This window comes from Musca autumnalis, unplaced genomic scaffold (genome assembly GCF_047663935.1).
Source record: "Musca autumnalis isolate F117 unplaced genomic scaffold, ASM4766393v1 scaffold_4, whole genome shotgun sequence".
Lineage (NCBI taxonomy): Eukaryota > Metazoa > Arthropoda > Insecta > Diptera > Muscidae > Musca > Musca autumnalis.
Genome location: NW_027411977.1, coordinates 69,299,168 through 69,326,811, shown reverse-complemented (window position 1 = coordinate 69,326,811; position 27,644 = coordinate 69,299,168). Strand labels below are relative to the sequence as shown.

The 27,644-nt window shown below is 37.6% G+C and overlaps 4 protein-coding genes across 12 annotated transcripts in view; 3 read left to right on the top strand and 1 right to left on the bottom strand.

Annotated features, from left to right (window-relative positions):
- simj (transcriptional repressor p66-beta simjang) overlaps nt 1-310 on the bottom strand; it is a 265,771-nt gene extending 265,461 nt beyond the window's left edge. The window contains exon 1 of one of the 9 annotated variants that reach the window (XM_073982393.1): nt 246-310. The gene's annotated coding sequence lies outside the window, so the exon portion shown is untranslated. Of the gene's footprint in view, nt 1-75 lie in introns of all 9 variants that reach the window. The other 8 variants (XM_073982397.1, XM_073982390.1, XM_073982387.1 and 5 more) reach the window with 8 other exon arrangements.
- A 10,565-nt stretch (nt 311-10,875) lies between these two features.
- Nucleotides 10,876-27,644, top strand: part of Cds (CDP-diacylglycerol synthase) — a 35,197-nt gene continuing 18,428 nt past the window's right edge. The window contains exon 1 of the mRNA XM_073982372.1: nt 10,876-11,504. Coding sequence (XP_073838473.1) covers nt 11,367-11,504 — 138 coding nt within the window. The 5' untranslated portion in view covers nt 10,876-11,366. The remainder of the gene's footprint in view (nt 11,505-27,644) is intronic.
- On the top strand, nt 21,718-23,741 carry LOC141401848 (uncharacterized). The gene is made up of 2 exons (XM_073982373.1): nt 21,718-23,288; nt 23,363-23,741. The coding sequence occupies exons 1-2, from the start codon at nt 22,017-22,019 to the stop codon at nt 23,369-23,371; spliced, it is 1,281 nt and encodes a 426-aa protein (XP_073838474.1). The 5' UTR covers nt 21,718-22,016; the 3' UTR covers nt 23,372-23,741.
- On the top strand, nt 24,495-26,279 carry LOC141401849 (uncharacterized). The gene is made up of 2 exons (XM_073982374.1): nt 24,495-25,826; nt 25,901-26,279. Exons 1-2 carry the CDS (start codon nt 24,555-24,557, stop codon nt 25,907-25,909), a joined length of 1,281 nt encoding a protein of 426 aa, XP_073838475.1. The 5' UTR covers nt 24,495-24,554; the 3' UTR covers nt 25,910-26,279.

The following is a 27,644-nucleotide window of genomic DNA, read 5'->3' as shown; positions in this document are numbered from 1 at the left end:
AAAAAAACACAAATTATTTTCTCAGGCACGTAAAGGGGAGTACACACTAACAGTCAAAACTGACAGTCAACGTACTTTTAGGACAATTTTCCGGCAAATAACAACTTTTATTTAGCTAAAAACGTTTGAAATACAATATTTACGGTATTATTTAGAGATTACAAAAGAAATTTTTCAGTTAGGCTTTGATATTCACGAAATAGACCTCGATGACTGTCAGTTTTGCTTGTCAATGTGTACTATACTTTAAAATCATAAACAAGTGACCAATTTCTCATGTTTCTATCGTTAGTTGGATAATCTCAAAGTCGAAGGAAACAGCGACGGCGTTCGTAACACTTGTGATATTCAATAGACTTCTGACAGACTATGAAAATTTTCATTTCATTTATTAGTCCCAATTTACATTAGGCGAGTTTACTTGCGGCAATTGTCAGTTTGTAGGTGAGAGAGGGTGCTGAGAAGCAAAGGGTTACCATATGCCTCACCTCCCTCTCCAACAAAATGACAATTGCCGCAAGTAAACTCGCCCAATGTAAATTGGGACTAATTTCAGATTACAGAACCAAAGATGTAAAGGTAAACAAGTAAGAAAAGCGTTAAGTTCGGTCGGGCCGAACTTTTTATACCCTCCACCACAAATTTCAGCCATTTCGGTGGATTAATGTGGCCACAACCTTCAAAATACCGAAATTCGGAAGGTACCGTTCTATGGGGCTATATGATGGCGTGGACCTATACCTACAAACTTCTGGGGGAAAGTTTTATACGCCTAAAGAAGACTAAATACCAAATTTCAGCAATCTCGGTGTGATAATGAGGCTAAAACGTTCAAAATATCGAAAATCGGGAGATATTGTATTATGAGGGCTATATCAACACGTGGACCTATATAAACATGTTATGGTAGAAATGTTTCTTAGCCTCTGGAAACACAAAATACAAAGTTACAACCGATTCTTTGGTCAAATGGGTCTAATACATTCAAAATATATTAAAATGATGCGTACTTTATAAGTGGCCTTATGTGGGGGCTATACCAAAACGTGGACCTATATAACCCAACTTTGGTAGGAATGTTTTCTGGCCTCTGAAGATACAAAATACCAAATTACAACCAATTCTGTGGTCAAATGGGTCTAATACATTCAAAATATATTTAAATGACGCGTACTTTATATGGGGGCTATACCAAAACGTGGACCTATATAACCCAACTTTGGTAGGAATATTTTTTGGCCTCTGGAGACACAAAGTACCAAATTACAACCAATTCGGTGACAAAATGGGCCAAATATCTTAAAAATTCCTTAAAACGACGACGCGTCACGCGTCATTTTGTATGGGGGCTATACGAAAGCGTGGACCTACATAGCCCGCTTTCAATACCAAAAGTCCTACGTAAATATAACATATTTTCCCAAAATTTCATCAACCTACGTCAATCCGTTCGGACGCTAGAGTGATTTCCACAGACGGACGGACATGGCTATATCGATGTAGAATTGCACGCTGATCAAGAATATATATACTTTGTGGGGTCTACAATGATTATTTCGAGTAGTTACAAGCGTAGTGACAAACTTAATATACCCCCATCCTATGGTGGAGGGTATAAAAACACAATGACTTTTGTTGCTTGCTTCACGCTCAATTTCATGTAAATGAATAAAGGCCAGGTACTACCTAATTTAAATGCGATTTTGGATTTCTTTATTCTTTTACATAAATTCAGGCTTGGGTAAGCATGCATTTCTCATTGTGTTCTTTTTTATGTTTCATTTAATAAAAAACAAGCGAATGTCGTCAAATTTGAGTTTGTCAATATTCCAATGAATAACAGTTTTCGTTTAACAGAATGCTGTTATGATATCGTAACAACAGAGGTTAACTCCACCTACAGTTAATTTTTCACAATTGACTTTTCCCATCTTAGAATATATCAGGTATGTATGTCGAAAGTCACACTAGAGTGTTTCATTGAAACAATTTCATGAAAACAAGGGTTCCTAGGTCGAGTTTCACAGTAGAGTGATATCATAAAGTTGCTGTAGTGGGAAACTCGATCTATAAATACCTAAAAGTTTCAATGAAACCACTCTAGTGTGACCTTCGACTATGTAATCATGGTAGAATGATAAAAGGTAACCCCGTGCTAAAGGTAGAAACACAATGAAATACGCCGCTTACGCTCAGTTTCATGTAAAATACTAAAGGCAAAGTACTACCAAATTCAAATTAATTAGACAGCATTTGAATTAGTTAGTACTTGGCTTTTAATCTTTGACATGAAATTGAGCGTGAAAAAAGCGGCGTATTTCATTCTGTTCACACCTTAAAGGCATGCGTACATAAGCTGCCTTGCCTGCTTACCTTGCTTACTTCTAATAAAAGAATAAAAAAGAAAAGGGCAACCCAGTTCGAAATTTGCTCGGTCTTCTTTATTCTTTTATTTTTATTATGTCAGAAATGAAGCAGGAAAGCAAGGCAATCAAGCAAGACTGCTTATGTACGCAGGCCTTAACAGCTGATTAAAATTTTTTTCAAAATATTTATTTTGAAGTACACTAGCGGTCATCTGAATAGGTTTGATTTTTTTCTTTTTATATGTTAAGGTATCTTTGGATGTGTTCGTATTGCAGATCCATACTATTTACTTTTTGAGAGTCCTATACTATGCCAACATTCCCAAGAAAAAACTTGACGGTGTTGCCATATTTTCGGAAAATATCCCAATTATAATAAAATATGTACAAAAAAGTGTCCAATTTTTGCGATCATCAGAATAGGTTTGAATCAAATAAAATTGAAGAATTGTACTACCCATGCAAATATTGCCCAGTTTTTTGGTTTAGTTTAGTAAAATGGAGCATTCTGATAAATCTTACAACAAAGTTGACCCGCTTTATTAGGAACGTGGGTTCAATTCTCAACATGGAAAAGTTACCAAGAACTTTCAGGTAAAATCAAAGCTCTGTTCCAGAACTAAAAAGTTTTTACAATTTTTACCACTTTTACACATTTTGCGTTCCCGTACACAAAATTTATATGAAAATTGTTTACAACTTTTACGACTTTTACCACTTTATAGAGTACGGGAACAGGCCACAAGAAATATTCAAACAAAAACGTTTTATAAACTTGCTTTAAATGATTTTTTTGATTTTGTTAGATCTCTTCTGAGCTTCGAAAATTGTCTGAAAGCAAATACGAAGTGTAGCCATATTATTATGATCAATAAATTAGAAAGGTCATTGAAAATAGTTGGTATTTTAGTTCATGTTTCATTTTTTTAGTATCCTTGCAGTACAAATTTAAGTATTATCATGCTCACAAATTCACCATAGTTGACCACATGTATCATAAATGTTCGAAAATTGGTCTGGCGATATCATGCCCCTTTGACTTAAATTTGATTTATAATTTTCTATTTTATTGTCGTCGAAGAAACATTCTTCCAGACCAATTTTCGAACATTTATGATACATGTGGTCAACTATGGTGAATTTGTGAGTATGATAATACTTAAATTTGTACTGCAAGGATAGTAAAAAAATGAAACATGAACTAAAATACCAACTATTTTCAATGACCTTTCTAATTTATCGATCATAATAATATGGCTACACTTCGTATTTGCTTTCAGACAATTTTCGAAGCTCAGAAGAGATCTAACAAAATCAAAAAAATCATTTAAAGCAAGTTTATAAAACGTTTTTGTTTGAATATTTCTTGATTTTACCTGAAAGTTATTGGTAACTTTTCCCTTTTGAGAATTGAACCCACGTTCCTAATAAAGCGGGTCAACTTTGTTGTAAGATTTATCAGAATGTTCCATTTTACTAAACTAAACCAAAAAACTGGGCAATATTTGCATGGGTAGTACAATTTTTCAATTTTATTTGATTCAAACCTATTCTGATGATCGCAAAAATTGGACACTTTTTTGTACATATTTTATTATAATTGGGATATTTTCCGAAAATATGGCAACACCGTCAAGTTTTTTCTTGGGAATGTTGGCATTAGAGCTGGCAAAAAATCGATGTCACTATCGATAATATCGATTGTTATTTAAAAATTCAATATCGATAGATAGTTTTACCTATCGATATTATCGGAATAAATACCTCTAACCTGAAATTCATTGAAATAAATATAAATTTCGCTACTTTTCGGTTATGTGTGTTTGAGAAAGTAAAGCTGTAAACAGATACAACGTTTGGGTAAAGTTTTGTGTCGTTTTGGCCGTTTTTACACTGTTGGGCATGATGCCGAAAAATTCAAATTCATTTGAAATATATGCCGGCAAACAGATAAACGCTGGACTTTGGTATCGTCGTCGCCCTGTTGTTGTTGTTTTTTTCTCGACGCCCAACGCAAAACTTTAATCAAACGTTGTATCTGTTTTCAGCTTAAGCCCGTAGTCACACGTACACATTTTTCGGTAGAGTAAAATGTATTTTTTTTTTATTTTTTATAAAATAAAAGCAATTTTTTATTCTCCCTCACATTTCGGAGAACTACTTGTGCAAAATTTCAAGAAAATCACATGACGTTTCCGCCATTTTCATTTCCAAATTAATGGTGATGACAACTTAACGATAATATCGATAGCAATCGATATTTTAAAACATTATATCGAAAATATCTAATGTTGGGTATATCGATGGTTTGCCAGCTCTAAGTTGGCATAGTATAGGACTCTCAAAAACTAAATAGTATGGATCTGTAATACGAACACATCAGAAGATACCTTAACATATAAAAAGAAAAAAATTCAAACCTATTCAGATGACCGCTAGTGTACGTTCATTGTCAAATTGAATTTGACACGCAATGCTTATGTATTTATGTGTATACATGCAAATGTATTTATACAAAAATGTCAATTTTACTTAAACATTTTAACAATGTTTTTGAATGCCCCTTCTTCCTGGTTCTCAAAAAGCGAAAGAAACAAATAATTGGTCTGTTCTTTTACTTTTAAAAATGGTAACAGTGGCAGAAAATGGTAAAAGTGGTAAACTGCTCTCATGTAAATTGTATGCTATTAAAAGTAAGGGAACACTTTACAGGTTAAAATTTGTAAAAAATGGTAACCTCAGGTACGTAAAGGAACAGAGCAAATATATCACTAAATGACTGGCAATTATGCAGATTACCCTCCGCGATGTTGGTGGAGCTGTAAACATTAGTCGAGGCATGAAGGAATCGCTCATTACTGATGGTCGTTTTATATTGCAAGCCTATAAACTTTCTGTAAAACGTCAAACTGTTTTGCTACAAGAAGCTTATAACTGTCTTTTGTCGCGAAACATTAATCCGTGTAGATTCCCACCTTAAATTGGATAAATGGTGCGGATTGTGTAAAATCAATAAAGAGAAGTTCCGTACGGTTTGCGGCTGTTTGCATACGCGGATGCAGTTGAATCAGTACAAGTGTACGGTACATTTGCCGTAGGAGTACATCTTTTCCTATGAATTCACTTATGAATTTTACAAGAGAGCGCGCAGCTAGGATGCACTTCATTTTGCTTTCACAGCACACAGCTAGGATGCACTCCATTTTCGATCCAAATCACAGCTTTTGATGTAGTGTTTTGGATTGAATTTAAAGGCACTCTTCGGACTGCATTTTTAATCAGTCCAAAGATGCAATTAAAATGCAAGACATTGCGAAATATCCCAAAATAAATAAAATGCATTTATTATTTGCGTTAAACAAGAACACAAAGAAATTTATATATGCTCTTAACACAAATTAAAAAAAGTTTTCTTTAAATTCAATCACATTTGAGCTTACTTCCTCCGTTCTCGATTTAATACAAGCGCATCTGATTTTCTTTCATCATCCTAAAGTTGTTTTATGTTGCCTTCTCATCACTAGTTCAGTAGTGCGATTCTCTAACTCATTTTTTGAGTTAACGACAATTGTCGGTAAAATTAAAATGCTTATAATTTCGGTAATTACCGATATTTTTCGATAAGTTAGCGACGAATAAAAAGCAATCGGAAAGTTCTACCGATAGCAAGAGTGTTGTCAACTTTTATTTGAACTATTCATTCATAATTTTGCGTTTTAATTTTACCGATTTTTGTCGGTAACTCAAAAAATGTGTTAGAGAATCGCACTACAGCTTTCGACATGGACTCCAACTCCACTCCATTAAAAATTTCCGTCTCGTGAATTACCGCAAAAACGTTCGCAACTTAAGTTCCCAGCAAAAATTTTGCCTCCAAAGAGGCAGTTAAATGATATGTACAAGTGATCTGGAAGTGCATCAAATTATGCATTTTCACTCATGATTTTTACAAGAGCGTGACTACTGAAAGAGGCACTCCATTGCACTGCATTTTAACTGACCCTTTGGCATTGCATTCTAACTAACCCTTTTGGGTAGAATTGGAGGCAGTCCAAAGCACGTGTTTTGATACTGGCATTCTGCGGAAATTGTGCAAGCCATTACAAAATATCCCAGAACAAATAAAATGCACTTATTATTTGTGTAAAACAAAAATGTTAAGAACTTTATTACATTAACACAAATTATGAAAATTCTCCATTGAATTCTATCGCAAACATGCGTGTTTCCTCCGCTCTCCGTTTAAACCAAGCTGAACTGTTTTTGCTTCATCTGCTAAATGGGTTGTCTTCCCATCACCAGATAAGATTTCGACATGTACTCCAACAGCACTCCATTCGAAAATTTTCTTCTCGTGAGTTACCGGAAAAATTTTCACAAATTAAATATTATTTAGTTTGTATTAACAAATGTTTGGAAATGTTAACACGCTTATATCTTTTTGGAAAATGTATGCCGCTGCCTGTAGAGATGTACAAACTGATTTATGTACATGTAGGGATCTCTAACAACTGCTAATAAAATGTAGCGAACGGAGTGCCTTTTTCACGACTCCGTTTGGACTGCATCCGGATGCTGTTTAATTGTGAGGAATTGGAGAGCCTTTTTCACGACTCGGCTGAACTGCATCCGGATGTTGTTAATATGTGACAAGTGGATGTGATTCTTTGGATTGCATCCAAATGCGGTTAAAATCAGAGGACTGGAGTGCCTTTTCACGACTCCGTTTGAACTGCATCAAAACATGCCGTGACAGAACTAGTCCACATTGCACTACTTCCAATTTATTTTGCTGAGTTGTTATTTCTTTATTTTATAACAAATTCTTCGAAATGTATACACTCTTGTTTATCTTTTGAAAAAATGTGTAGGGATCAACCAACTGTTTTTTTCTGTAGGGATCTCTACAGCAACTGCTTATAAAATGTATCGAACGGAGAGCATTTTTTATAACTCTGTTGGACTACATCGAAAGATGTTGTGAAATCATAACTGCAATTGCACAACTTCCAAAAATTTTTGCTGGGAAAATTCATAAGTGAATTCATAGGAAAAGATGTACTCCAACGGAAAATGTACTGTACACTTGTAGTGATTCAACTGCATTCGCGGATGCAAACTTTTTGCTGGAAATTTAATGGAAACTTTTTTTTAATTTGTGTTTATATAATAAAGTTCTTTGTATTCTTGTTTTACACAAATAATAAATGCATTTTATTTATTCTGCGATATTTCGAAATGGCTTTCATTTTTACGCATCTTTACCCAGCAAAAAGTTTGCATCCACGGAAGCAGTTAAATCACTGGTGCAAGTGTCACGAAGTGCTTCTTTTTCTATGAATTCCTCAGTGAATTTTACAAGGGAGCGCGCAGAAAGGAAGCACTCCATTTTGCTTCCGCAGCACGCAGTTAGGAAGCACTCCATTTTGCTTCCGCAGCACGCAGCTAGGAAGCACTCCATTTTTACAATTTTTACCACTTTTACGAGTTTTGCGTTCCCGTACACAAAATTTGTATGAAAATCGTTTACGACTTTTACCACTTTGTAAAGTACGGGAACAGGCCATTAATAAGACATTTTAATTTTATTCTTATAGGCCGTTTATATATAACAAGGTTAACCCAATGGGTCTGGGTTTCAAATGTCATTTCCATTGTATATACTTCAAACAAATCCTCATAAAGAAGGTTAACCCTGCAAAAAACTATAATATAAACGCCGTATTACTTTAATTTCATTTGTTGAATGAAAATTGAATTTTTTATCGTTTATACATAAAAGTGCTTGTTGGATGTAATCCAAATGTGAGGAAAAGGATTGCCTTTTTCATTAGTCCACTGGAAGCGCATCCATGCATGTAATGAAATCCTCACTCCAACTTGCACCACTTCCATTTTTTTTTTGCTGGGTAGAGTGACTAAAAATGCAATCCGAAGAGTGCCTTTAAATTCAATCCAAAACACCCCAGCAAAATAAATTGGAAGTAATGCAATGTGGACCAGTTCTTTCACGGCATGTTTTGATGCAGTTCAAACGGAGTCGTGAAAAAGGCACTCCATTCCTCACATTTTAACCGCATTTGTATGCAATCCAAAGAATCACATCCACTTGTCACATTTTAACAACATCCGGATGCAGTTCAACGGAGTCGTGAAAAAGGCACTCCACTCCGTTCGCTACATTTTATTAGCAGTTGTTAGAGATCCCTACAAGCACATAAATCAGTTTGTACATCTCTACAGACAACGGCATACATTTTCCAAAAAGAGATAAGCGTTTTAGCGTTCCCAAAAATGTGTTAATATAAAATAAAAAAAATATTTACTTTGCGAACATTTTTTTCGGTAGCTGTTGGAGTACATTTCGAAATCTTAACTTGTAATGGGAAGACAATATCAAACCCATTTAGCAGATGAAGCAAGAACAGTTCAACTTGGATTAAATGGAGAGCGGAGGAAACACGCATGGTTGCGATTAAATTCAATGGAGAATTTTCATAATTCGTGTTAATGTAATAAAGTTCTTAATATATTTTTTTACACAAATAATAAATGCATTTTATTTGTTCTGGGATATTTTGTAATGGCTTGCACACATTCCGCAGAATGTATAAAAACACGCCTTTGGACTGCATCCTATACAACCCCCAAAAGGTTAGTTAAAATGCAATGCCAAAGGGTCAGTTAAAATGCAGTGCAATGGAGTGCATCTTTCAGTAGTCACGCTCTTGTAAAAATCATGAGTGAAAATTCATAATTTGACGCTCTTCCAAATCACTTGTACATGTGATTTAACTGCATCTTTGGAAGCAAACTTTTTGCTGGGACTACATCAAAAGCTGTGATTTAGATCGAAATGGAGTGCATCCTAGCTGTGTGCTGTGGAAGCAAAATGAAGTGAATCCTAGCTGCGCGCTCCATTGTAAAATTCATAAGTAAAGTCATAGAAAAAGATGTACTCCAACGGCACTTGTACTGTACACTTGTAGTGATTCAACTGCATCCGCGGATGCAAACTTTTTGATGGGCTTCTTTATGAGGATCATGGCGGAATAAGAAGGTGTTACATCGATAACAATAATCGGGCCATTTACGACACCAAACGCCAAAAGAACGCATTACTGTGAATTGCTTGTTTACCTTTTGTACATGGTAGAATAAGAAAAGGTAGCAGCAATGCACAGCTGACTGAACTGGGTTGTAACGTTAGTGTCAAATTTCATATGACATTTTATACATTTATTTCTATTTCGATGTACATTAGGGACATATATTTTTTGAGAAAAAAATATATCATTCGGAAAAAACCATTTCCCAGAAAGACTTCTTCATATCAATGATATGTAACCTCCTCCAAGTTTGAACGATAAGCCGCGCAGTAAATCCCCGCTTGAAGAGGCGATACAACGTTTGTTAATATGTGAGATATTTTGTTAAAATTTAAAAAAATAAAGCCCTAATAAACATGTGCTTCTTTGATTTCTAAAACAAAACATTGAAACAGCTTCTCCTTTTTCTATGAATTTCCAGCGACCCCAAACTTTTCTGCAAGAATTCTACGTTCTGCGAGAAATTATGCATTTAGTGGAATGATGTGGAAACATACAAATTGAAAATGTAACGAATTTTCATTCATGTTTTCCAAAATATTCAACCAAATGTGAAAAATTATAAGTTTTTTAAATTCAAATAATTTATAGACATTTCCTTGTTTTGTTTACAAATACAACTCGCAGTAACGTTACAAACAAAAACAAATTCCTTTGTGGTTGTTGTTCGAGTTGTATTTGTTGTAGTATTTACTTTACCTTATATTTGTTCTACCATGGATCGAAATGGAGTGCATCCTAGCTGCGCGCTCCCTTGTAAAATTCATAAGTAAAGTCATAGAAAAAGATGTACTCCAACGGCACTTGTACTGTACATTTGTAGTGATTCAACTGCATCCGCGGTTGCAAACTTTTTGATGGGCTTCTTTATGAGGATCATGGCGGAATAAGAAGGTGTTACATCGATAACAATAATCGGACCATTTACCACACCAAACGCCAAAATAACGCATTACTGTGAATTGCTTGTTTACCTTTTGTATGTAATTTTATTCACAATAATGCAATTTGACAACTAATGTGATAATCGGCTGTTTTTTGCCGTTGTACCTGCATTATTGTACCATGATGAGGATTTATTTGACGTTTATAGTAAGTTTACATTTACGAAATCCATTCGATTTCAACTGTCAATTCCTTTGCTTAAACGTCAAATGAAATCCAGTCGATTTCAGACGAGTTTTCATTTGACGTATACACAAAGGAATTGACAGATGAAATCGAGTGGATTTCGTAAATGTAAACCAATTTTTACGCTATGGAATTGACATTTGAAGTCTGGTTAAGTTGAAACAGGGTATTACGTTTCTTTTCTCAATGCATATTTTTGTCAACAGGTGGCGCAATTCTAAAAGTGTCCATGAATTTATCGAAAGTATTCGATTTTCTCCCCCTTTGATACCAAAAAAAAAATCGATTAATCGATTTAAAGTCGACGTGTGTATCCCTAAATTTTGGTAGTGAATTGGAAAAATAGACAGTTGATTTTTATAAAGAGCCAATAACGTAAAGTGTATAGGTGGAAGAATATTAAAAGAAAAACTACCTGTTCCGCGATTAATTTATTTCCATTTTGTCGGATCTCTAGCTATGAGAATTGTGTTTTTGTTTTGATTTCTTCAACCACCTCATATCAAAATCGGTGGCGGCGCACACGGCAAAAAATGACAACTCCATAAGAGAGGAAAAAAAATACATAAAATTGTACACAAAACACTCAACTGACATACATACATACCGAAGAAATTTAGAAAAAAAAATACATCAAGAATTTTTTTGATTATTTTATGCGCGATAAAGTAGACAAAGTGAATATAAGGCAATAGAAAAGAATAAGATAAAAAAACCCTCCTATACGATAATTTAATTTGCAATTAGCTTTGTGTAAAAAATGGCCGAAGTTCGACGTCGAAAAGTGGAAGAAGCATCTGCTGGAGAAGACGATGCAGCAAATAATTCTATGGGAGCGAGTGCTGGAACATCAGAGGCTGACAAACGTAATTCATCTGCTGCAGAATCTTCAGATCATGTAAGTTTATTTTTAGAGGAGTTAGAGTTCGTCCACATGGAGTTGGACATCCATGATTGGAGAATTTTATTTGTATGCAAAACTTTCAATATGGTAATTAAATTGTTTTATTTTTTAATTTTGCATAATAATATGAATGACATTTCACCTATTTTAAAAATTTCCATGCGACGATTTCTCATAGTTTGGGGTGGTGCTGTGAATGAATGTTTTTTGACGGAGAAAGAACCACGCAGAATGGATAAATGTTGTGCATACAGCATATATAGTATTTGTGTTGTCTATATAGCAGAGATACACATTGAACAAAAAAATCCAAATGCACACGTACAAACAAACATGACTACACAGATAGAAATAATTTAAATCCAATTGCGAGGTACTACGTCACATATTGAAAATAGAGACGACTACGGTGGCTCATATAAACAAACAATCAAATGAGAAAATACCAAAAGAAAGCATTCCGTTTTATTTTTTGCATTTAGCGAAAGTGTGATAATTGAAGACCTTAACCTTTATAACGGAATGGGGAATGGGTAACATGTTCCTTTTTGCATAGAAAAAATCTGTACAAAATTTGGTATATCTCCGTAGGAAAAATTAGCATTAGAACGTTCTTTCGTAAGTAAGATTTCTCCACTGATGGATTAGTGTTACGATACTACCACTACCGGTAGGTAATAGTCCACTTGAAATACTACTAACATAAATCATGGACTTTGATGTCACGCCAATGAGTCTATGCCTATCTTTCTCTACCAAGATCCATTCGCATGACCCATGGAACATCACTTCAGTAACATATGTTGTTGATATATGGACCAGAAACCCATAATCTAAAGCGGGAGTTGCCCGATGTAGACGTTCTTGATAAATTTAACGTACGTTTGAAAGAAATTTTAGTATTTGCAAAATTTCGTCCAAAACGGATAACCAATTCGTAAGGAGGTGCTCCTCAGGCATTTTTATTGCCCACGAAAAAAATAATGGTATAGTAATGCGGTTTCTTTCAGAAAGGATCATAAAATCACCCTTTCTTTCAGGAAGGCTCTATAGAAGCACCCTTTCTTTCAGAATGGGTCCATAGAAGCACCCTTTCTTTCATAAATGGTCGATAGAAGCACCCTTTCTTTCAGAATGGGGCTATAGAAGCACCCTTTCTTTCAGGAAGGCTCTATAGAAGCACCCTTTCTTTCAGGAAGGCTCTATAGAAGCACCCTTTCTTTCAGAATGGGTCCATAGAAGCACCCTTTCTTTCATAAATGGTCGATAGAAGCACCCTTTCTTTCAGAATGGGGCTATAGAAGCACCCTTTCTTTCAGAATGGGTCCATAGAAGCACCCTTTCTTTCAGAATGGCTCCATAGAAGCACCCTTTCTTTCAGAAAAGCTCTATAGAAGCACCCTTTCTTTCCGAAAGTGTCTACAGAAGCACCCTTTTTTCAGAAAGGGTCTACAGAATCACCCTAACCTTCGGAAAGGGTCTACAGGATCATCGTTTCTTTAAGAAAATGTCTACAGAAGCAACATTTCTTTCAGAAAGCGCATAAAGAAGCACACTTCTTTCAAAATGGATCTATAGAAATATCCTTTCTTTCTGAAAGGGTCATAAAAGCAACCTTTCTTTCAGAAAGGCTCTATAGGAGCACCCTTTCTTTCAGAATGGGTTCATAGAAGCACCCTTTCTTTCAGAATGGGTTCATAGAAGCACCCTTTCTTTCATAATGGGTCGATTGAAGCACCCTTTCTTTCAGAATGGGGCTATAGAAGCACCCTTTCTTTCAGATTGGGTCCATAGAAGCACACTTTCTTTCCGAAAGTGTCTACAGAAGCACCATTTTTTCAGAAAGGGTCTACAGAATCACCCTAACCTTCGGAAAGGGTCTACAGGAGCACCGTTTCTTTCAGAAGGGGCTACAGAAGCACCCTTTCTTTCAGGATGGATCTATAGAAGCACCCTTTCTTTCAAAAGGGGTCTATAGAAGCATCCTTTCTTTCAGGATGGGCCTATAGAAGCACCCTTTCTTTCAGAAGGGGTCTACAGAAGCACCCTACCTTTCAAAAAGGGTCTACAGAAGCACCATTTCTTTAAGAAAAGGTCTACAGAAGCAAAATTTCTTTCAGAAAGGGACTATAGAAGCACCCTTTCTTTCAAAATGGGTCTATAGAAGCACCCTTTCTTTCAGAATGGGTTTATAGAGGCACCCTTTGTTTCAGAATGGGTCCGCAGAAGCACCATTTCTTTCAGACTGTGTCTATAGAAGCACCTTTTCTTTCCGAAAGCAACATTTCTTTCAGAAAGGGCCTACAAAAGCAACCTTTCTTTCAAAATGGATCTATAGAAGCATACTTTCTTTCAGGATGGGTATATAAAAGCACCCTTTCTTTCAAAAGGGGTCTATAGAAGCATCCTTTCTTTCTGGATGGGTCTATAGAAGCACCCTTTCTTTCAGAAGGCGTCTAAGGAAGCACCCTTTCTTTCAGGATGGGTCTACAGAAGCACCCTTTCTTTCAAAATGGATCTATAGAAGCATTCTTTCTTTCAGGATGGGTCTATAGAAGCACCCTTTCTTTCAAAATGGATCTATAGAAGCATCCTTTCTTTCAGGATGGGTCTATAGAAGCACCCTTTCTTTCAGGATGGGTCTATAGAAGCACCCTTTCTTTCAGAAGGGGTCTACAGAAGCACCCTTTCTTTCAGAAGGGGTCTACCGAAGCACCGTTTCTTTAAGAAAAGGTCTACAGAAGCACAATTTCTTTCAGAAAGGGCCTACAGAAGCACTCTTTCTTTCAAAATGTGTCTATGGAAGCATCCTTTCTTTCAGGATGGGTCTATAGAAGCACCCTTTCTTTTAGAAGGGGTCTACAGAAGCACCCTTTCTTTCGGAAGGGGTCTATAGAAGCATCCTTTCTTTCAGGATGGGTCTATAGAAGCACCTTTTCTTTTAGAAGGGGTCTACAGCAGCACCCTTTCTTTCGGAAGGGGTCTATAGAAGCATCCTTTCTTTCAGGATGGGTCTACAGAAGCACCCTTTCTTTCAAAATGGATCTATAGAAGCATACTTTCTTTCAGAAGGGGTCTACAGAAGCACCCTTTCTTTCGGAAGGGGTCTATAGAAGCATCCTTTCTTTCAGGATGGGTCTATAGAAGCACCCTTTCTTTCAGAAGGGGTCTAAAGAAGCACCCTTTCTTTCAGAAAGGGTCTACAGAAGCACCCTTTCTTTCAGAAGAGGTCAACAGAAGCACCCATTCTTTCAGAAGGGGTCTATAGAAGCATCCTTTCTTTCAGGATGGGTCTATAGAAGCACCCTTTCTTTCAGTAGGGGTCTACAGACGCACCATTTCTTTAAGAAAAGTTCTACAGAAGCAACATTTCTTTCAGAAATGCCTCTATAGAAGCACCCGTTCTTTCAGAATGGGTTTATAGAGGCACCCTTTGTTTAACAATGGGTCTATATTAGCGCCCTTTCTCTATGAGTGGGTCGATAGAAGCACCCTTTCTTTCAGAAGGGTTCTATAGATGCACCTTTTCTTTGAGAATGGGTCTAAAGAATCACCTTTTCTTTGAGAATGGAACTATAGAAGGACCCTTTCTTTAAGAATTGGTCGATAGAAGCACCCTTTCTTTCAGAATGGGTCTACAGAAGCGCTGTGAGGGGTCTAAAGTGGAACTATTTACTGTAACCCAGATACCGGAATATCGATACCGAAATAGTTCTTCTTGCTAGCGGACAACCAAAAAAACTATATTCTCAAATATTCAGGATGACCACAATGGACCTCAGGGGTTACAGCTACACATCCTCAAATCAAGAGTCCGAATTCGACAGCGTACTTTATATAAACATTAGGTCCCATATAATTGAGTCAATCTGAATCGTTGTGCCCCATCCGGACACAATATATTACATTTTAAAAAATTGTAACGGATACAAAAATTGAATTAATACGTAATCGTCGATTTGTTGCTTTTGATATGTGCATACATTGGACCCAATCGAAAAGAGTATAGGAGGAGTAGTTTTGACCTTTCAGGCAGGTTTTAATATAGTTATGTATGTAGGGTCTAAGAACATAAAAATAAACCCATTTGTATTGCTGATGGGCTAGTCTCTCTTCCCACCATCTTCCAGTGAATCTAAAAAGCAATATGAGTGCATAACAATTTCTGGTAAAACAATTTCTATTATTACCCGAAGATTGGTCTTTTTTTTGGCCATAAATTAAAAAAGTCCATCGTTAAAGACAGGTTTTGATGTACTTAATAAAGTCATAAAAATATATATGTACGTATGCACATGATTATCGGTAGAGACGTATTTGAGCTATAATGTACACCTAATTTAAAAATCCTATTTCGAGAACTCGCCTTTGCAATAAATTGTGGATATTTTAAAAATCACAACTAATAAGTTGTGGTAGTAGAGAAATACCAAACAATTTTAAACAATATTTTATCATTTTACTCCTTAAGATAAGAAAGCAAACGACTGACATCAGCAGGTCACTGTATGCAGAAATATTAGTATTGTGTTCGATATTTGTGCGACCCCTTCAATGCTAAGGTTGAACTTGTATCTTTCATTGAGTAACCAAATCTAATTAGAAAGTGGGTGACAATTGTGGAAATGTTTCTTCTTCTTTTTTTTTGTTGCAATTAGAAAACACAAACACAGTGTAACCATTGTTAAGCTGACCTCTTCTAATATTACAGAATAGAATTACGATATGTATTATGAAATATGGAAACATATCCATATATTCATTGCGCTGCTTTAATGTCACACAATGCCTGAAGGTTGGAAGGGACTCGTTTAATATGATTTCCCTTGTGAGAATTTTCTTCAGTATGTCGGGATGAATGATTGAAGATATGCAAATAAAAAAGTGAACAACTACTATAAGATAGCAACAATAACAGCAGAAGTTGACCGAAATGGACTACGAACATAATCTATGTAAATAAAAAATTAAATGTTGTTCGTTGGTAATTGCATCTGTTGAGAACGGCTGGACCGATTTGGATAATTTTCTGATATGTTCGTCATAGTCCAACATAGGGTTTTCCTGAAATTTTCAGGGAATTTAATAGGATGGCCCTTCGGAGAAAATAGACTACATATTTCGGAAGGGGCGGCCTTGTCTTTTTTAAAACGCTATATTTGCAAAAAACGTTTTAAAAATGTATTTGCGTGAAAAACGTAAGCTACGGCCTTACGTACTTATTTGGGCCCTACACACCCAACCGACCACGCCCACTTTTTATACCTACAAAACTACTGAAGGGATTTTCTATAATTTTGCAGTCAATGTTTAAATTTGTTCCATCGTGAAAAAGAAAAAAATATATTTTGTTAATTTCGAAGTGGAATGGGGTAGCTCCCCTGTGCCATATGCATTAGGGTTATGACTTTTTTACGACCTCGTATTCTTGTATGACATTTTGATGAGTATTAACTAAGATTACATAAAACCTTACTTATAAAGTGATTCGTTAAAAAAAAGCTTTTAAAGTTTTTATTTTTTAAAAATTTTGAAATTTTTTTGAAGTCACTGTAGACAGATATTTAACTGGAAACCAAGGTATAGGGTCACACGGCGTAACTCACATTTTATACCCTCCACCATAGGATGGGGGTATATTAAGTTTGTCACTACGTTTGTAACTACTCGAAACAAGTAAAAAAGTATCAGTCGGCTTTGCCGACAGAGATATACCCTCAGCCTGTGCAAATTGAAACACTTTTTTCACAAAAAACTTATGTATTTATGAGGTTTCAAAATTTTGGTCGTATGAACCGACAAAAATGTTGATTAGGATTAAAGTTCAAAAATTTTGCGGAAAAGGTACTTAAAGGAATGGACCGACATAGACCATGGTGGTGCCATAGAGGGTTTTTACACCCTTCGGGCTGTTTTCTCAAGAAGTATGAAACAACTTTTACCATCGTAATTGAGGCAGCGAATGTAAGCTGCTTCAACAAAAATCAAAGTGATTCAATAGAAGGTCTTAAAGTGAGCTTATCCAAAATTTTGTGTGGGAGGTACGGGATGGAGTGGACAAATATAGTCCATATTCGAACCTGATCTATATCTGGTAGATATTATGAGAATGTGTAAAGTATGGACCAAATCGGTCACTCCCATCAAAAGTTATCGTGCGCACAATTTTTCCGAATATTTCTGAACTTTTGTGGGGTAGGTACCTGAAGGAGTGGACCGATATGGCTTATCTACGAACTTAAACTAAGTTTGAAAAAAAATATTACGAAGTCCAAATTTTGGCCGGAATCGGCATTTCCGTTCGAGAATTATCTTGGGCTTCCACCCATAAACATGGTGTACAGGGTTTGTTTTTCAACTTTTAGGCTATTTTTTCAGGAAGTATGGACTTGCCCCAGAGGAAACTTGTACCTTCGTGTAGGGGACAGTGAATACAAGATGTTACAACAAAAACCAAGGCGATTCGAGAGCAGGTCCTAAACTGAACTTTTCCGAAATTTTGTGTGAGAGGTACTCGAAGGAGTTTACCAATTGAGTCCATATTGGAACTTGATCTAGGTCTGGTAGAAATTTCATAATGTGCAAAGTATGGACCAAATCGGTTACTTCCTTCAAGAGTTATCGTACGCACAAATTTTCCGAACATTTTCGAACTTTTGTGGGGGAGGTACCGGAAGGAGTGGACCGATATAATCCATCTTTGAACTTGAACTAAGTTTGGACAAAATATTACGAAAGGCAAATTTTGGACCGAATCGGCAGATCCGTTCGAGAGTTATCTTGCGCTCCAACCACTACACACGTTGTCATAGGCTTTTTTGTAACTTTCAGGCTATTTTCTCAGGAAGTATGGACTTGTCCCTAATGAAACTTACAGGGTCGTATAGAGGACAGCGAATTCAACTTGGGTAAACAAAATTCAAAGCGATTCGAGACCAGGTCCTAAACTGAACTTTTCCGAAATTTTGTGTGGGAGGTACCCGAAGGAGTGGACCGATTGAGTCCATATTGGAACCTCATCTAAGTTTGGTAGAAATTACACGATGTGCAAAGTATGGACCAAATCGGTTATTCCCTACAAAAGTTATCGTGCGCACAAGTTTTCCGACAATTTTTGAACATTTGTGAGGGAGGTACCTGAAGGAGTGGACCTATATGGCCCATCTTCGAACTTAAATCGAATCTGGACAAAATATTTCGATACCCAAAATTTGAACCGAATCGATTGATCCGTTCGAGAGTTATCGTGCGCACCAGCCAGCCAGACAGACAGACAGACGGACAGACAGACAGACAGACGGACGGACATTGCTAGATCTACTCAAAATTGTCTGAAACGGATATCGTACAAACATACTTGGGGTCTAAAACCATTATTTCGATGAGGCACATTTTTGGTCGTATCAAAGTGTAAATACCCTCTTTAGCCTAAAGGCTGAGGGTATAATAATCATTGTAGACACCACAAACTATATATATTATTGATCAGCGTGCAATTCTACATCGATATAGCCATGCCCGTTCGTCTGTCCGTCTGTGGAAATCACTCTAGCGTCCGAACGGATTGACGTAGGTTGATGAAATTTTGGGAAAATATGTTATATTTACGTAGTGGGCTATGTAGGTCCACGCTTTCGTATAGCCCCCATACAAAACGACGCGCGACGCGCCGTCGTTTTAAGGAATTTTTAAGATATTTGGCCCATTTTACCACCGAATTGGTTGTAATTTGTGTCTCCAGAGGCCAAAAAATATTCCTACCAAAGTTGGGTTATATAGGTCCACGTTTTGGTATAGCCCCCATATAAGGCCCCATATAAAGTACGCGCCATTTTAATATATTTTGAATGTATTAGACCCATTTGACCAAAGAATCGGTTGTAAATTTGTATTTTGTGTTTCCAGAGGCTAAGAAACATTTCTACCATAAAATGTTTATATATGTCCACGTGCTGATATAGCCCCCATAATACAATATCTCCCGATTTTCGGTATTTTGAAGCGTTTGGCCTCATTATCACACCGAGATGGATGAAATTTGGTATTCAGTCTTCTGTAGGCTTATAAAACTTTCCCTCAGAAATTTGTAGGTACAGGTCCACGCCATCATATAGCCCCCATAGAACGGTACTTTCCGAATTTCGGTTTTTTGAAGGTTGTGGTCACATTAATCCACCGAAATGGCTGAAATTTGTGGTGGAGGGTATAAAAAGTTCGGCCCGGCCGAACTTAACGCTTTTCTTACTTGTTGGGACTTCAAAGGTATTTTTATTGATTGACTATCTGCAAAAGGTTAAAACAATAAATTCAGAGTACTATTGCAAACTTTTGGAACAATTAAATGTACAAATTCGAGAAAAACGTCCTGGCTTACAACACAAAAAAATAATTTTTCATCAAGACAACGCACCAGCGCACAAGAGTGTTTTAACAATGGCTAAAATCAACGAATTAAAGTACGAGTTGCTTGAACACCCACCTTATTCTCCTGATTTAGCTCCCAGTGACTTTTACTTGTTCCCAAATCTAAAGAAATTCCTTGCTGGCTAGCGTTTTACCTCAAATGAAGATGCAATTACAGTTGTAAACCACTATTTTGAAGACCTTGAGGAAAACTATTTTAATCAAGGGATAGAATTGCTAGAAAAGCGTTGGACTAAGTGTATTGAAGTTTCAGGAGATTATATTGAAAAATAACAAGTAAAAAAGTATCAGTCGGCTTTGCCGACACAGATATACCCTCAGCCTGTGTGATTGAAATACTTTTTTTCAAAAACAAACTTATGTGTTTAGGGGGGTTTTCAAAAGTTCAAAATTTGCGGAGATATCCATAGATAGGGCTTTTTTATCACATTAGCCTGTGAAAAACATAATATAGATACATTCGGCAATATATTCGGTTCGAGCCTTCCATGCACTAAATATGGTGCCATAGGGGTTTTTTTTACAACTTTCGGGCTGTTTTCTCAAGAAGTATGGCCTTGCCCCTGAAACAACTTTTACTGTCGTTATTGAGACAACGAATGCAAGTTGCTTCAACAAAAATCCAAGTGATTCGAGAGCAGGTCTTAAAGTAAATTTATCCAAAATTTTGTGTGGAAGGTTCCCGAAGGTGTGGACAAATATAGTCCATATTCAAATCTGATCTATATCTGGTAGATATTTTAGGATGTTTAAAGTATGGACCAAATCGGTCACTCCCATCAAGAGTTATCAAGTGCATAATTTTTCCGAACATTTTTGAACTTTTGTGGGGGAGGTACCTGAAGGAGTGAAACGATATGACTTATCTTCGAACTTAAACTAAGGTTGCACAAAATATTACAAAGACCAAATTGTGGACCGAATCGGCAGATCCGTTCGAGAGTTATCTTGCGCTCCAACCACTACACACGGTGTCATAGATCTTTTTTTGGAAGTATGGACTTGCCCCTTATGTAGATTATACCATTATATGGGGGGGCAGTGAATGCAAGTTGCTACAACAAAAATCAAAGCGATTCGTGAACAGACCCTAAACTGAACTTCACCGAAATTTTGTGTGAGAAGTACCTGAAGCAGTGGACCGATTGAGTCTCGACATTGTCAGTGACCTATAAGTATTTATACCAAAATTCATCTGACAACGGCAACTCCTTTTATATTTGGCCACCGTTTATTTGAACTCGTGACATAGTGCAGCGGGTTTTGAGGTTATGCGCCATTATCTCGGGAACTATGGACTTGCCTTCGAAAAAATTACAATGACGTAACGGGGGCCGCACGAACATCCTGTTACAAAAAATTTCATAACGATTCGTGAGGTGTCACTAAACTGCACTTATTTCAAATTTTGTGTGGGAGGTACCTGAAGGAGTGGACCGACATAATCCGAACCTGATGTATGCCTAGAGATAGTATTACCATATGCAAAGTTTGGTTGAATTCGGATCCTCCCTTCGAGAGTTATTGTGCGCACAAGTTTTGCTACAATTTTTGAACATTTGTGGGGGAGGTACCTGAAGCAGTGGACCTATATGGCCCATCTTCGAACATAAATCAAATCTGGACAAAATATTTCGATACTGTGGTCGAAAAGAGTGCATGAACACAGCTATTGTAAATAATAACACATATCGATAACACTTTGATAACGATAAATGTACATATATTTGTAATCGATTAGTTTGTAAGCATAAGTATAGAGACATGATTGTGAAATAAATGAGACGGCACACTCAGTTCGTGTGTAGCAGTCAAAGAGATAAGTCGACTATAACTTCAGGTGTGACAAGAACCGCGCAACAACACAAATTGTGAAATTGTGAAATTCAAGCCAACCGAAGAACAGAGCGTACTACGCATTAGCTGAAAAGAAAATTATACATGGTTTTCTAACTAAAAGCATAAAATAAATTTGTGCAAACAAAAACTGAAGAACTGAGGAACTGAGGACAAAATCTCAAAGAACATAAAATTAACTTAAAGTGAATTTGTTCAACGAGGAAAAGGGATCTATTAATTAAAATGGATCAACTTAAAGCACACCTCAAGCAAATGGGGGTGGATTTTCCAGAGACGGCAACAGCCCAGCAGTTGCGTAGGTTGCTAGCGGAGGTAATTGGAGCAAGCAGTTTGCAGCAAGCTCGTGCAGACTTACCGGCTGAACAACAACAAGAAGCAGTTGTGCCAACGAACGAGCAAGCTCAAGCAGAAATGCCACAACAACAAATGGCATACGTGACTAGCCAGCCAGAAGCATTGCAACAACAAGAAGCAGTTGTGCCAACGAACGAGCAAGCTCAAGCAGAAATGCCACAACAACAAATGGCATACGTGACTAGCCAGCCAGAAGCATTACAACAACAACAGGTGGTTGTACCAACGAACGAGCAAGCTCAAGCAGAAAGGCCACAGCAACGAACGGCGTGTGTGACTAATAAACCAGAACCGTTACAACAACAGCGAAAAAAGGCGCAGCCACAGCAACAGATTGACATCATACAAATAGATGACGAGACCAGTGTAGAGAAACAATTAAACAGTCTAATATTGGAAAAGCAGGAAAGTAAAAAGAAAAGTATGGTGTCGTTTGGTGATATAGAGGGTGCCTTACCCAAATTTACGGGCGACGACGGTTACACAGTCACAAAATGGTTGGAGGAATTCGAGAAGGTGACGAATGTGGTGGGCTGTGCTCAGGCGGAAAAGTACATTTTCGCACGGCGAATGGTAAGTGGCAGTGCCAAATTATTCCTACGAAGCACAAAGGCTGAGGACTGGCCATCGCTAAAGAAGGAACTTGCTGCTGAGTTCCAAAGAACAGTGGGTGTGAAAGATATATTGCGTAAGTTGGACAGCCGTAAATGGAAAAGAGGTCAAGAGAGCTTGCATAGATATGCGTTGGAAATGCAGGAAATTGGAGAAGGTGCTCCAATCACCCCAGCAGAATTGGTGGAGTTTATTGTAGAGGGCATGCAAGATAAATCGATGGCTGCCCTAGTGTTCATGAATACAACAACGGTAGCAGACTTCAAGATGCTGATACCCAAGTACGAAAAAATGGTTGCGGAAAGGGCACAACGCCAGGTGAAAAGTGTTACAGTGGAACCAGCAAGACAGGAAGTGCGCTGTTATAATTGCCAGGGTATAGGACATTATGCGAATGTGTGCAAAAGGCCCCAAAGGCCAATGGGGGCATGTTTCAAATGCGGTCGGACAGGCCATCTTAAGACGAATTGTCCACTCCAGACAGTAGCAGCAGCGGCCGAAGATGACGAATTGGACTGGAACGCACAGGTAAGAGTAGCTTTGGGTCCACATCCGACCAGGTCTAAATCTCATTTTTTTTCTTCATTAATTGATACGGGCAGCCCATGTAGTTTTATCAGCAAGTCGGTAATTAAATCTTTGTGCCCCAGCTATAAGATGAAAGTTAAGAAGGTTTCCCAATACAGGGGCTTAAGTGGAAAGAGACTGAGTGTATGCGGACAAATAGAAACAACAGTAGAGTTCCGTGGTAGAATAAGGAAAATTAACTTTAAAATTTTAGAAGATAAGACTCCATGTACCTTAGTACTCGGAAGAGACTTTATTAAATTATTTTCGATTTCTTTATGTTTGAAAGGGAATCCGGACCCCAATGAATTACACAAAACCGGAATGAACTGTATAAATGTGCTTTTAAATCTAGGCCAAACAAATGAATTGAAAAAATGGCCGGTACAAATAAAAAATAAAACAAAACAAAAAGCGTGTAATGTTCTTAATGAGGTCGACAAGAAGGTGGGTAAGGAAAAGACTGGGAGTGAGAAAAAATTTAATCCCGAGAGGGAAGTGGGTTTGCAGGAGAAGATACAAGGGAAAGGTATGATGTGTGAAGTACAGAAGGAAGAGAGAAAGGTGAGCAAAAACATAAACAATTTACAAGTAGTGCGTATGGAAAATGGTAAAGAAGGAAAGGTAAATAAGAGTGTGAATGATTTAAAAGAAATATGTGTGAATATTGAGCAGAAAGGGATAGAGGGAAATTCGAATGATTTACAAATGGTATGTGCGGATGTTGAGAATGAGGAAGAGGGTTGGGATATTAACCCACGATTGAGTATGTATGAAAGAGAAAATATGAGGAAGATAATTAAAGAGAATTATTTTGAGAAAATGGAAAGAGAACCAAAAACCTCAGACTTTAGGGCTTCTATTTTAGTGAATTCGGGGAATACAACACATTGTTCGCCAAGAAGGCTGTCCTTTGCAGAAAAGCAAGAGGTGGGAAAAATTATAGCAGACCTTTTGGGAAAAGGAATTATACGCCCAAGCAACTCCCCTTATGCGTCCCCAATAGTGTTGACAAAAAAGAAAAGTGGGGAAACTAGGATGTGCGTCGATTATAGGGCCTTAAACAAAAACATAGTGCGGGACAATTACCCCCTACCCCTAATTGAGGATTGCTTGGAGTATTTAGGGGGAAAATCGTGGTTTACTATTATGGATTTAAATCTCAAAGAACATAAAATTAACTTAAAGTGAATTTGTTCAACGAGGAAAAGGGATCTATTAATTAAAATGGATCAACTTAAAGCACACCTCAAGCAAATGGGGGTGGATTTTCCAGAGACGGCAACAGCCCAGCAGTTGCGTAGGTTGCTAGCGGAGGTAATTGGAGCAAGCAGTTTGCAGCAAGCTCGTGCAGACTTACCGGCTGAACAACAACAAGAAGCAGTTGTGCCAACGAACGAGCAAGCTCAAGCAGAAATGCCACAACAACAAATGGCATACGTGACTAGCCAGCCAGAAGCATTGCAACAACAAGAAGCAGTTGTGCCAACGAACGAGCAAGCTCAAGCAGAAATGCCACAACAACAAATGGCATACGTGACTAGCCAGCCAGAAGCATTACAACAACAACAGGTGGTTGTACCAACGAACGAGCAAGCTCAAGCAGAAAGGCCACAGCAACGAACGGCGTGTGTGACTAATAAACCAGAACCGTTACAACAACAGCGAAAAAAGGCGCAGCCACAGCAACAGATTGACATCATACAAATAGATGACGAGACCAGTGTAGAGAAACAATTAAACAGTCTAATATTGGAAAAGCAGGAAAGTAAAAAGAAAAGTATGGTGTCGTTTGGTGATATAGAGGGTGCCTTACCCAAATTTACGGGCGACGACGGTTACACAGTCACAAAATGGTTGGAGGAATTCGAGAAGGTGACGAATGTGGTGGGCTGTGCTCAGGCGGAAAAGTACATTTTCGCACGGCGAATGGTAAGTGGCAGTGCCAAATTATTCCTACGAAGCACAAAGGCTGAGGACTGGCCATCGCTAAAGAAGGAACTTGCTGCTGAGTTCCAAAGAACAGTGGGTGTGAAAGATATATTGCGTAAGTTGGACAGCCGTAAATGGAAAAGAGGTCAAGAGAGCTTGCATAGATATGCGTTGGAAATGCAGGAAATTGGAGAAGGTGCTCCAATCACCCCAGCAGAATTGGTGGAGTTTATTGTAGAGGGCATGCAAGATAAATCGATGGCTGCCCTAGTGTTCATGAATACAACAACGGTAGCAGACTTCAAGATGCTGATACCCAAGTACGAAAAAATGGTTGCGGAAAGGGCACAACGCCAGGTGAAAAGTGTTACAGTGGAACCAGCAAGACAGGAAGTGCGCTGTTATAATTGCCAGGGTATAGGACATTATGCGAATGTGTGCAAAAGGCCCCAAAGGCCAATGGGGGCATGTTTCAAATGCGGTCGGACAGGCCATCTTAAGACGAATTGTCCACTCCAGACAGTAGCAGCAGCGGCCGAAGATGACGAATTGGACTGGAACGCACAGGTAAGAGTAGCTTTGGGTCCACATCCGACCAGGTCTAAATCTCATTTTTTTTCTTCATTAATTGATACGGGCAGCCCATGTAGTTTTATCAGCAAGTCGGTAATTAAATCTTTGTGCCCCAGCTATAAGATGAAAGTTAAGAAGGTTTCCCAATACAGGGGCTTAAGTGGAAAGAGACTGAGTGTATGCGGACAAATAGAAACAACAGTAGAGTTCCGTGGTAGAATAAGGAAAATTAACTTTAAAATTTTAGAAGATAAGACTCCATGTACCTTAGTACTCGGAAGAGACTTTATTAAATTATTTTCGATTTCTTTATGTTTGAAAGGGAATCCGGACCCCAATGAATTACACAAAACCGGAATGAACTGTATAAATGTGCTTTTAAATCTAGGCCAAACAAATGAATTGAAAAAATGGCCGGTACAAATAAAAAATAAAACAAAACAAAAAGCGTGTAATGTTCTTAATGAGGTCGACAAGAAGGTGGGTAAGGAAAAGACTGGGAGTGAGAAAAAATTTAATCCCGAGAGGGAAGTGGGTTTGCAGGAGAAGATACAAGGGAAAGGTATGATGTGTGAAGTACAGAAGGAAGAGAGAAAGGTGAGCAAAAACATAAACAATTTACAAGTAGTGCGTATGGAAAATGGTAAAGAAGGAAAGGTAAATAAGAGTGTGAATGATTTAAAAGAAATATGTGTGAATATTGAGCAGAAAGGGATAGAGGGAAATTCGAATGATTTACAAATGGTATGTGCGGATGTTGAGAATGAGGAAGAGGGTTGGGATATTAACCCACGATTGAGTATGTATGAAAGAGAAAATATGAGGAAGATAATTAAAGAGAATTATTTTGAGAAAATGGAAAGAGAACCAAAAACCTCAGACTTTAGGGCTTCTATTTTAGTGAATTCGGGGAATACAACACATTGTTCGCCAAGAAGGCTGTCCTTTGCAGAAAAGCAAGAGGTGGGAAAAATTATAGCAGACCTTTTGGGAAAAGGAATTATACGCCCAAGCAACTCCCCTTATGCGTCCCCAATAGTGTTGACAAAAAAGAAAAGTGGGGAAACTAGGATGTGCGTCGATTATAGGGCCTTAAACAAAAACATAGTGCGGGACAATTACCCCCTACCCCTAATTGAGGATTGCTTGGAGTATTTAGGGGGAAAATCGTGGTTTACTATTATGGATTTAAAGTCGGGTTTCTACCATGTTAGGTTGGATGAAGATTCCATTAAGTATACGTCTTTCGTAGTGCCAAATGGTCAATACGAATTTTTGAGATTGCCATTTGGGTTGAAGAATGGACCAGCTGTGTTCCAAAGGTTTATTGCGGGAATTTTCCACGACTTTTTGGAAAAGAATGAGATGGTCATCTACATGGATGACATTGTGATAGCTTCGCGAACTTTAAGAGAACATGTGGAACTATTGGGAAGGGTAATGAACCGATTGGCCTCTTATGGACTAAAATTGAAAATCCAAAAGTGTAAATTTGCGTATACCCAGATTGAATATTTGGGATATAAGGTTTCTCGTAAGGGCATTGAGCCATCAGATGGTCATGTGGAGGCAATAAAAAATTACCCAATGCCGAAAAACATTAGGGAGGTGCAGGCATTTTTGGGATTGTGCTCTTATTTCCGAAAATTTGTGAAGGGATTTTCTTTGATAGCGAAGCCGTTGTATGAATTGACGAAGGATGGGGTCAAATTCCAAATTTCAGACGAATGCAGGGAGGCATTCGAAACATTGAAACAACATTTAACATCTAGTCCAGTGCTGGCGATATATAGCCCAAATAGAGAAACAGAG

Coding starts and splice junctions, on each gene's coding strand:
- LOC141401848 (XM_073982373.1), top strand. CDS start 22,017: ATGGATCAACTTAAAGCACACCTCAAGCAAATGGGGGTGGATTTTCCA.
- LOC141401849 (XM_073982374.1), top strand. CDS start 24,555: ATGGATCAACTTAAAGCACACCTCAAGCAAATGGGGGTGGATTTTCCA.